Source organism: Myotis lucifugus, unplaced genomic scaffold (genome assembly GCF_000147115.1).
Source record: "Myotis lucifugus unplaced genomic scaffold, Myoluc2.0 scaffold_175, whole genome shotgun sequence".
Classification (NCBI taxonomy): Eukaryota; Metazoa; Chordata; class Mammalia; order Chiroptera; family Vespertilionidae; genus Myotis; species Myotis lucifugus.
In genome coordinates, this window is record NW_005871223.1 from 113,086 (window position 1) to 124,759 (window position 11,674).

At 44.3% G+C, this 11,674-nt stretch overlaps 1 protein-coding gene across 1 annotated transcript in view; it reads right to left on the reverse strand.

The window, feature by feature from the left end:
- The window catches only part of ERICH6 (glutamate rich 6), an 86,637-nt gene extending 77,988 nt beyond the window's left edge, over positions 1–8,649 (reverse strand). The window contains exons 1-3 of the mRNA XM_006096325.1: positions 8,262–8,649; positions 7,518–7,575; positions 1,551–1,642 (exon numbers count right to left, since the gene is read on the reverse strand). Of these exons, the coding sequence (XP_006096387.1) occupies positions 1,551–1,642; positions 7,518–7,575; positions 8,262–8,649 (538 nt within the window). The remainder of the gene's footprint in view (positions 1–1,550; positions 1,643–7,517; positions 7,576–8,261) is intronic.
- Positions 8,650–11,674: the final 3,025 nt, after the last annotated feature.

Here is an 11,674-nt window from a genome sequence, read left to right on the forward strand (position 1 = left end):
GACTGACCCACCAGGAGTCAAAACATTATCTTATCACCTGGTAACTAAGGACAATAGCTGACGTCTGCGGACCTTCAGGGCATTCCATTCTCAGCCTCATGCTAGCCCAGTGGTTCCCAACCTTTTTTAGATATGCCCCATCTAAGCATCTCTAAAATCCTGATGCCCCCGTTTCATGTAATTCTTACTAGAGGCCCGGTGCATGAAATTCATGCATGGGTGTGGCCCCTAGGCCTGGCTGGCTATCGAAGCGTGAGTGTCTGGCATGGAAGGGCAGGTCCCAGCTGACCTCTGGGCCCTAAGCAGCACCTGGGCCCCTTGGCCCCCGATGAGTCATGGTGCCCAAGTCCTCACGTGGAGAAGCGGTGATCACAGCTGGGCCGGGGAGCAGCATGGGCCTCTGGGCCACCCAGTGGCACCGCATGGAAGCCAGGAGGGCACCGTGAACCCACGGGGAGCTGACCAGCCCCTGTAGTCCCTGCGGCTGTGGCCTGGCTCACCCGAAAGAGGCCGAGGAGATGTGGGGTGGGCTCCTCCCGGGCACCTGGCACCTGAGTGACTGCTGCCAGCGCCTTGTTGCTGATGCCCACCATGTTCTGTGCCACCCATTAGTGGTCGGTGCATGTCATAGTGAGTGGTCAAACTTCTGGTCTCTTGGTCGAACAACCACCCGAGGGGACAATTTGCATATTAGGCTTTTATTATATAGGATTATTAAAAAAGTGAGCTCCTATTCATGTGGAGGAAGCCTAAAAGGCCATTAACTTGGTCTAAACAAGCTTCCAAAGAACGTGGCATCCATGAAAGAGAAAAATAAAAGAAGGAAAGGACAGTTGAAGTACTGAGGAAGAAATCACTAAGAAATTGTTAAAAAAATAATATGAAGTGATATGAAAAAATAGCACATAAAGTTCAAAACATATAGGAGAACTGAAATGCATAAATATGTGACAATATATATTTATATACTATATATGAGGCCTCTAGATCCATAGAAATGCAAAAAAATCACTGTTAATAACTTATTCTTGAATTGCCCCCCCCTTAAAAATCAAATTGTCCCCCTGTGCAATTTGGGCGTGTGCCCCACATAGGAACCACTGCTCTAACCCCTTCCCCCTTTATAATCCTGTCCCCTGAACTTTGTGTAAGACAGGATGTGAATGCTTATAAGCACCCTGTCTTCTTGGTTGGCTGGCCTTCTCAATAAATGCCTTATATGATTCAACCCTGCCTTCGTTATTGGACGTAGTGACAGGCAGCCAGAGCCCACCAGGGGTTTACTAGTAACACTACTATTCTTAAAGACGAAGTGCCAAGGAATTTAAACATTTAACCTCATTTTGGTCTACATAACGGCCCTGTGACAGTAGCAGTATTATTGCCAGCATGTGAGGAAACTGAGACTGAATGACGTGAAGCAGCTTGCCCAGTCATCACAATGTTAGTGCTGGGGCTGGGGTTCAAACCTGGACTTACCAATTGCCTATACAGCTCTTCCCAATGTGCCATCCATCACCCAGCAAAAGCTAACAAATCAAACTACTCACTAGGCTTCTTTTTGCTGGACATCTCTTGAAGCCAACTTTCTTCTGTTTGGACGGACATTGGGATTCCTGGATATAAACCATAATAACTTGTCCTGAAATTTAGACAAAACATTGTTTTTGAGTATACCTATATAGTCGTTATCAGTTCTTCTAAATATAGTGCATTTAACAATCAAATAACAAGTGTACTAGTACATAGAAGATCCTAAATTCTATTTTCTTTGAAATATTTTCTTCCATTTTTATCTCTACAGTAAGTCAGGCACAGTGTGTTTGCATGGTATCTGCTCTTTAGCAAGTACTCATTTCTAAATCCTGGAGGCTCCCATATTACCTTCCTTAGGGACTAAATTACTACCATTCTGTGAGTGTGTGCTGATGGTGGTGGCAGTGATGGTGAGTGTGCTTAAACATTTCCTTGAATTTAAATGAGAACTCTTTTTAGAAGGCTGAAGCTATATGCATTGTAATAAAAAAAAATCTGCATTCTTTCTACAAGTAGTTTAATCAATTACTTGAGTTATTGACATGATAGAAAGGCAGGAATTTATTGACTTTTACTAGTTAAAATGACTGTTACTGGTAACAAGTACATGATAACTTGTTTTTCAAGTTCCTTTGCATCTTTGAATTTCATTTTCTTGTAATCATTTCTGGCATCTTCCCAAATTATCAAACAAAATTTTTCCAAATAATTTAGTCAATTTCAGAACTGTCCCTTTTTCCATGTTTCTCTGTTTTCCTGTGTCTCCACCTTCCTGTTTTGATGCTTTGTTCATTGGTACTTTGTAGCAGTGGGGTGTTTTGTTTTAATTCTGAAATGACTGCACCTTGCAATGGGTGAAGAACTCCTCTGCCGAAGCTACCTGTGCAAGTCTGTTTATCTAACTTCCTGGAGAAACAAGTTATAGGGACCAAGAGTACAGGCACATTGAAGAGCAATCCCTAGACAACATTTAAAGTTTGCCCCCCCCCCCCGCCCCCGCCAAAATGCAATGGTTAACAAAAGCAGTGTATTATTTATTTAGGTCTCTTTGTTTTCCTTAAACCAACACCAAAGATTGTTTCTGAAATCCTGTGTCAAGATGGCAGATGACCAAGGATAATAACAAAATCAACATTTTCTGAGAACTTACTACAGTATGTAGTAGTACATACATAGTATTTGCTTTCTCTCATTATTTATCTTTGCAAAAAACAATCAAGGCAGGTATCCCTTTCTACAGGCAAGGCAATCGAGGCTAAAGGGAACCTCTCAGAAATTATGTGTGGCAAAGGCAGGTGGGGGCCCAGACCTGTTTGGCTCCCAAACCTGTGTTACTCCCCATTTACCTACTCCCAAAGTTTGCCTCATTTTCAACCTGAATAGTAATAGGGCCATTAAACATAGAACTTGAGCCAATATTGGTGGCATTTTTATGGCTTTTTAGGACAGATTTCCTTAAAAACATACCTCACCAAATTCACCAGAGAATGCTTTGAAATATGAAGAAGCATTTTCTCAGGAAGATTTATGAGAGGAAATTAAGATTTGATCTGGGAAAGAGCTTCCCATGTAGAGAGTCCAGGTCAAGAGGGCATCTGAGCACATGGTTTGGCCCTTCCTTTCTGAGATACCAAACACTTAAAAGCAAACAAGAAATAGCCCTGGAAAATAAGAAAGCTGTCATCAAGGAGACAATATTGAAGAAGTCCTTATAAAAAAGAAAGTAAGCCCTAACCGGTTTGGCTCAGTGGATAGAGCATCGGCCTGCAGACTCAAGGGTCCCAGGTTCGATTCCAGTCAAGGGCATGTACCTTGGTTGCGGAAATATCCCCAGTAGGGAGTGTGCAGGAGGCAGCTGATCGATGTTTCTCTCTCATTGATGTTTCTAACTCTCTATCCCTCTCCATTCTTCTCTGTAAAAAATCAATAAAATATATTTAAAAAAAAAGAAAGTAAGTGGCCTCAGGTTGATGGAAAAGCAGAACAGGGAGCACCACAGCTCAAGACAAGAGAGTTTCGTTCTGAAGGGAATTTCCAAGGAGCTCCCAGCTCTGACTCAACAAAATGCAGACATAGGGCTGGGGCCTGGCATTCAAGTTCAAGGAGTGAACTTGGAAGAGCTGCCAGACAGACTCCTTCTTTCCCCTTGTACAGAGCATTTGGCAGGAGTCGCTTTTATTCCAGATGAAGCCCAAAGAACTGCTTTCTAGAAAATGTGAGCAGCTTGCCTGAGGGATTTAGGTCTAAAAGAGAAGCAGAGCACAGTTAGAGGTTCTTGAGGATCTGCTCAGCAGGCCTTAGTGAAGGAAAGGCACATTCTATCTAGAGAGAACTGCAGCCACACAGTCAAGTGTCCTTATCCTAACTCTAGCAATAGTAGGGTTGCCCACCTTGCCTGCTCCCTGCTGACACTTCCTGGAAACTGGCTCTGACATATGTCACCCACCTACATAGGACTCATAGTCAAACTCCCCTCTGCATACCTTGTCAGAAAACAGAACTACTCAGGCCCTGGCAGGGTAGCTCAGTTGGTTGGAGCATCACCCAGATGTGCCAGGGTTGTAGGTTTAATCCCTGGTCAGAGCATGTACAGGAATCAGCCAATGAATGCATAAATAGGTGGAACTACAAATCAATGATTCTCTCTCTCTCTCTCTAAATATATATATATATAAAAGCATAATATGCAAATCGACCAGATGGTGGAATAACCGGTCGTTATGACATGCACTGACCACCAGGGGGCAGATGCTCAATGCAAGAGCTGTCCCCAGCCTGCAGACCCCAATTGGGGCCTGCCAGCCAACCTCTTGGTCCTTCCCCCCAGCCAGCAGGCTCTGATTGCCCAATGGGGAACGGGGAACCCGAGGTGGGTGGTGGCGGGTGGCGCCAGGCCAAGGTGGGTGCGAGCGAGTGGGGCTCTGATCTCCTCACCAGTTGCCCCACACACAGAGGGCGACTGGCGCTGGTGGTGAGGGTGGGGCCAGCTGACGGCAGCTGGGGAAGATTGGCCCTGATCATAGGCCAGGCCTAGGGACCCTACACGTGCACAAATTTCATGCGCTGGGCCTCTAGTCAATGAATAAAAAATTAAAAAACAACAACAACACACACACACAACAGAACTACTCAGCATAGGACTCCATCTTAGCTAACAGTCATTAGGTAACCAAGGTTTATCAAATGCTTAAGGACAATCAGTAGCATGGAAGAGGAAGGACCAAGATAAACAAACCAGAACAACTGATCCTGAAAAAAAAAGAAGCAATACAAAGAATAAAGACCTTAGTATGTTGTAAGAATACCCCCAAAGACATTAAAAAAGACTCCACACAACTATTTGAACAGCAGCAGAGAACAAAAACTGGTTCTTGGAAGCTACAAACATGAATCCTGAAATAAAATCTGTACAAGGGCTGCACAGTAGCGTGTAAACACCTAAAATCTTAGATATCCAGAAACCCAATAGCCATCCTTCAGATACCTGCAGGATGGAAAGAACAGAGGCAGTGAAGGGAGGAAATAAGCAAGTATCAGAAGGGTTTGAAAGTCAGTGATCAGCAATACCAGATACTAGAATGCAATAAAGCAATCAATGTATCAGAGCACAAGGGAAAGTGGTTTTAAATCTATTGTTTTATATGATTAATAAAGTATGAGGCAAAATGAAGAAATTTCAAGACAGGCAAGGACTCTAAAATTCCTCTGCGATCTATATGAAATAATTACCTGAGGAGTTTCTCCAGCAAAAAGAAAAAGAATAAAAGAAAGCAAGCAATATGGGAATCAAGAAAGTATGGCTATTGAGCCCAACTCAGAAAAGTTGAAGACAACTAAAAACAACTGAGAATTGAAAAGTTCATCTTTTAGGAGTTAAGCTTTATGAACATAGGATTTCATTTTCCTGTGCATAAACCCAGTAACATTATTTGGTGTTAGCATGAAATTATGAGTATTGTTGATTGGTTTTTAATTTTTAGAATCAACCTGTACCCAAAGTACTAGAGTTAATTATAATTACAAAATATAATACAAACATAATAAAGCTTGGCAAAGCAATATGACAAAACATATATATATGTTTTAATATAGTTTGTTATATAATTTGTTGTTAACTGGGAGAGGAAAGGGTGAGAGAAGAGATAGAAGGGAGTAGAAGTATATTAATGTGTAATTTTTCATAAGTTAATAGCTGCTAAAATCAAGAAGTACAGGTTTAGCCCTGGCTAAATGGTTAGAGTGTTGGCCCTAGCACAGAAGGTTGTCGGGTTTGATTCCTGGTCAAGGGCAGGCAGCTTGGTTGCAGGTTTGATCCCCAGCCCTGTAGATCAAGTTATGTCCTCTCCACAGGTAGGTGAATGCGGGAGGCAACGAATCTATGTGTCTCTCTCACATCGATGTTTCTCTCTTTCTCCCTTCCTCTCTCTCTTCCATTCTCTCTCTCTAAAACAGTAGTGATTTAAATATATTAATGACCTAAAAGTTAGAAAAACTAAAAATAATGTAACTACCAAAAATGGAGAGGAGGGAAGTTACATTTGTTATGTTTCATGGTGGGAAGTCATTAGTTATATAAAAAATTGATAAGTCAAGAAATGAAAATATGCCACTTAAAATTGTACTAGAAGCAAAACAAACTGTTAACTGCTGGGACTGAGCAGCAGACCCTGAGAGATGGATGAATGGATTACTCTGATACACGTTTCTGTGAAAGAGAGGGCTAAGGGGCTGCTTAGCTATCAGAATCAAACAGTCCTGTTTGCCTGCCTCTTTAGGTTTTTATTATAATAACAGCTTGAACTAAAATTAACTATTAGATACTATCAGCAGGGTAAGCATCCTTGAGAATACATATGTGTCTGTAGTGTTCTTTAAGCAAGGATGTCTAAGGACTAAACATAAAGATTCCAGTAAAACACCTGGGGGCTCAGACTTGTTTGGAAAAGTGAAGGCAGGTTCTGCCGCCTTTGGCAAGGTCCCCCTAAAGGCCCCCAACCTTTCAGAGAATCCTCCTTAAAGACTTTCTGACCAAGTCCTGTGCTTCCCCACAGTTAACAGTATGTTAATTCTGATGAGTGGGAGTGGGTGGTGGTGAAGAAATGTATGGAGATTTAAAATTTGCCCAGCTGGCATGGCTCGGTGGTTGAGTGCTGACCCATGAACCAGGAGGTCACCTTTTGATTCCAGGTTAGGCACATGCTGGGGTTGTGGGCTCGGTCCCCAGTGGGGGGCATCCAGGAGGTAGCTGATGAATGATATTCTCTCTCTCTCTCCTCTCCCTTCCTCTCTGAAATCAATAAAAATTTATTAAAAATAAAATTTTATACTATTGTATACTTTAATATTTTAACCATGTACATATATATTATCTTTTATTAAAATGTTGAAATAAGAGGGATACATAGAAACATATAAGTGGAACAGAACTATTGTCCTTATCCTTAATAATTTAAAAGTTGCTTGTAAAAGCAAAACTTAGGTGAATAGTAATTCAAGATTGTAGACTCAGGTTTGGTGTAGATTTCAGGGAAGATTTATAAAGATTTTTCAAAAGGGATTTCTCTGGTGTCTTCTTATTACAAAGTACTCCAAGGCTAATAGCAACAACAGGAAGAAGAAAAAGAGAAGAAAAGGATCATAATTTCCACTCTCCTCCACAAGTGTCCCTGATCGCTCTTCAATTTAGCCAATAGAGACATATGTGCTAAATGTTCATAGCGCTTACACATGCCATACAGTTGTTATTGAGTTACATTAAGTGCACATGTCCTCTCTACAGGTAGGTGATGAGTTGGAAATGGGCAGGGGCCTCGTCTCTGTCTCTTCCAAATTGTCTAACAGTGTAGATTTGTAAAAAACCCAAAACTTTAAAAAATTAATTAGTTGTAAATGTCCTGGGTTATTTTACTCCAATTCCTGACATGTTTATCCAAAAAGTAAATGTAATCAGCTTCAAAAATAACATGAAAACATTTTCTTACCTATCTAAATTTTCTTCAGACATGCCTTTCTTATATGTCTGGAATATCGTAGGAAAACCTGTTAAATGTAACATTAAAAATTTTAGCCATTGCCTCTAAATCAGTGGTTCTCAAGAAGACAATTTTGCCGTCCAGGAGGCATTTGGCAACATCTGAAGACATTTTTGATTGTCACAAAGTGGGGTAGGGGCTAATGGCATAGCCAGGGCTAGAGGCTAGGGATGCTGCTAAAAATCCTATAGTGCAGAGGACAGCCTTTCCCTCCTCCTTCCCCAACAAAGAATTATCCTGACAAAATATTTCTAAGGAAGTGACTGGAGTAGTTTCAGCACAGGAAATTTAACAGAAAGGGGAGTTGCCTTTTGCAGGACTGTTTTTAGTAGCACAGCACCCTTAAGGCACTACTTCTCCAAGAGTTGAGAGAGATAGAGAGAGATGGGAGAGAGACAGGGGAGAGAGACTGGAGAGAGGGGAGAGAGAGGACGGAGGGGAGAGAGGGAGAGAAGAGGGAGAGATCCCTGTGTGCTGGGTGTTCACCTATATCCTAAATTGTGAACCATCACACCCGCTCAGCCAGGATTTCAGTGCCTTTTACAGAAGGGACTGAGATAGAGGTGTGTCTGGTGGTGGTGGTGCCCGTATTTAGAAATCAGACACCCAGGTGGACGAAGGCTCTGGAGCCTTTGGGTCAGCTGCCCCCGAGGGCCCCCGAAGCTTCCAGGGAAGGTCGGGCAGGGGCAGTACTTTTCTGGGAGGAGACGCTGGAGAGCAAGCTGGAGCTGATGCTCTCGGGGCTCACGGGCTGGCTGAACGTCAGAGTCTCGCTGGACATCGAGCTCAGGCTGGGGCTCACGACGCTGGCTAAGCGGAGGCGAGCGGCTGGCAGGTCTTCCTCGTTGCTATCTTCGTCGATGTCCATAATTTTCCAGAAGTACGCATCGTCCAACGTCCTGCGGACCTCTGTCTCCTTCTCCTGCTCCTCTGCCTCCGCCTTCTCCTCCACTTCTACCTCCCCTTCCTCCTCTTCTCCCATCTGCACCTCCTCCTCGTCCTCCTCTTCATCCTCCTCCTCCTCTTCCTGGCCCTCCTCCTCGGGCTTCCTGATGTTGCCCTGCCATTGCAAGCTAGCCATGGCGGAAGAGGGATGCGGTTGGTCCCGCGGCCCGGGGCGCGCCCCGTTGTTTGTCCATCTCCCTGGGCAACCGCCAGCTGCTTGCAACTCGGGGCATTTAAAGCCCCAGTGCCCAGGGGCGGGTGGCTCAGTTGGTTGGAGTGTCCCCTGGTGACCAAAAGGGTAGCCATTTGGATTCCCAGTCAGGCCACATACGGAAGGAAACGATGGATGTTTCGCTCTCTCTCAAATCAATAAAAATATCCTCAGGTGAGGATTATAAAAGATATTATAAATAAATAAATAAAGCCCCAGGAACCCCTTAACTGGGTGGAATGGTGGACAGAGATAGAGAGGTGGTGAGGCCAGGAGCTGCTGGGGGGAGCTGGGCCACTGCAAACTTCTTTTGCACAAGCTCTCCGTGGTCTGAGACACCTTGGCAGCCTGTGGCCAGATGATGATCTCCCTTTCTTCTATCAGCAACTTTGGAGCAAGTTTTTTTTTTTTTTTTTTTTTTTTTTTAGTGTGGTAGGGGTAGTGATGGAGACCCATAAGGCCACTTGTTATTGCAGATGCTGGAGTGTATGTGTGTATAGACAGATGCTTGTTGGAACTTAGGATAAAACTTTATAAAACTATAAATAAACTTGGGTCCTAGTTTGCTGATTTGACTTTCTGTTGTGTATAAGCCACCCAGTTTATGGTACTTTGTTCTAGCAGCCCAAATAGAATAAGAAACAAGGTTACTCTGAAACCATGATAAAAAGAAACAAAGCAAGGCCAGGTCATAATTTTGTCTAAGCACAGATATAAATAAGGTGACTGCGCTACCACAAAACAACCCCATCATAGAATTGCCCCCACTTTCTAACAGCATCCAATTCAGAGCAAAACCTCGCTTCCTTAGTCCTTTTCCCAAATCATCTAACTAAATCCTAAATCCTATAGGTTCTTTCTAACATCCTCTTACTAAGACATCTTACTGCTATGAGTAACAAACCAACTTATTTAACTGTATCCTGTTCCTAATGGTCTTTGGCTGAAATGCACCTTATTTATATCTGTGCTTAGACAAAGCAAATGCACTGTCAATTGTAGGTAGTCATTTCACATTCATTGATATGTTAATGTAAGAAACATTCAAAGCTGTAAAGAATTTTTGTGAGTTTATTTGAACCAAACTGTCGACAATTGCAGGGAAACAGAATTTCAATGCATTGAGACAATGTTCCAGGGAATGGTGTTTTTTCACCTATTTTTATAAAATAGGAGACATAAGTGGGTTACATGAAATCTATTGATGATAGATTAGGGAGGTGGGAGAAAGCAAAGGGGGGAAACCTCTGGGATTGGATAAAAAGTAAAATGATAGACACAAGCTTCTTTTACATAGGATAGTTAACAGTCAAACATTAACATGACAATAACAATGAGGAAATTTGTGGTCTCTGCCCTGGCACCCTGGCACATAGGTTGTGCCCTGAGGGGTCCTAAAAAGGGGATGTTACAAGTTACCCTGACATTCCAAAGGAATGTTACCTAGATGCAAAAAGAAAATAGGCTCTGTTAAGATCAAAATTGATCTTTATTAGGGAAGATACCGGCCTAGGACATGACTAATCACTATAGACTGCTTTTTAATTAAAAAGTTTTAATTTTAGACCATCTTTTGTGGTTACTTTAGGTTTCTGAATTTGGAAGGCCACCATGCAGGCCTTTCCTGAGTTACTCAGGGTAGCATGTGGCTCCTTTTTGGCCACAGATATCTGTTGGTGGCTGCTTTGAGAATTGGCACCAGGAGTCAGATCAGACCTAGGTTTAGCAACCTTGGTACTTGGATCTTGGCTAAGAAAGAATGCAGAGCCAGGACTGAAATTATAGAGAACATTTATTAGAAAACTAGAGGCCCGGTGCAGGAATTTGTGCACCAGTGAGGTCCCTCAGCCCGGCTTGCAGGATCGGGCAAACTGCTCTCTGACATCCCCGAGGGGTCCTGGATTGTGAGAGGGTGCAGGCCAGGCCGAGGGACCCCACCGGTGCACAATTGGGGCCAGGGAGGGACACGGGAGGTTGGCCAGCCAGGGAGGGACCATGGGAGGCTCCAGCGCGTGTCTGGCCCATCTCGCTCAGTCCTGATTGGCCGGACCCCACCAGCAAGCTAACCTACCAGTTGGAGCGTCTGCCCCCTGGTGGTCAGTGCACATCACAGCGAGCGGTTGAGTGGCCTTAGCATATCATTAGCATAGTATGCTTTGTTTGGTTGAACGGCTGACCAGACAACCGGACACTTAGTATATTAGGCTTTTATTATATACTAGAGGCCCGGTGCACAAAAATTTGTGCATTCAGGGGTAGGGGATCCCTCAGCCCGGCCTGTGCCCTTTCCCAGTCTGGGACCCCTCGGGGGTGACCACTTGCTGGCTTAGGCCTGCTCTCCGGGGGATTGGGCCTAAGATGGCAATCAGACATCCCTCTGGCAGCCCGGCAGCCTCAGGGGATGCCCACTTGCCAGCGGGGAGCAGACCTAAGCTGCAGTCAGACATCCTTAGCGCTGCTGAGGAGGCGGGAGAGGCTGCCACCACCACTGCTGTACTTGCAGCCGTCAGCCTGGCTTGTGGCTGAGCAGAGCTCCCCCCTGTGAGAGCGCACTGACCACCAGAGGGCAGCTCCTGCATTGAGCATCTGCCCCCTGGTGGTCAGTGTGTGTCATAGTGACCAGTCATTCCTAGTCTTTCTGCTGTTAGGGTCAGTTTGCATATTACCCTTTTACTATATAGGATAGAGGCCTGGTGCATGGGAGGGGGCCGGCTGGTTTGCTCTGAAGAGTGTCACGGATCAGGGTGGGGGTCCAGCTTGGGTGCCTGGCCAGCCTGGATGAGGGGCTGATGGCTGTTTGCAGCTGGTCACACCCCCTTCAGGGTGAGGGTCCCCACTGGGGTGCCTGGCCAGCCTGGGTGAGGGGCTGAGGGCCGTTTTCAGGCTGGTGGGCGACTGAAGCTCCCAGCCTCTTTTTTTTTTCTTTTTTTTTTAATTCTGGGATTTATTT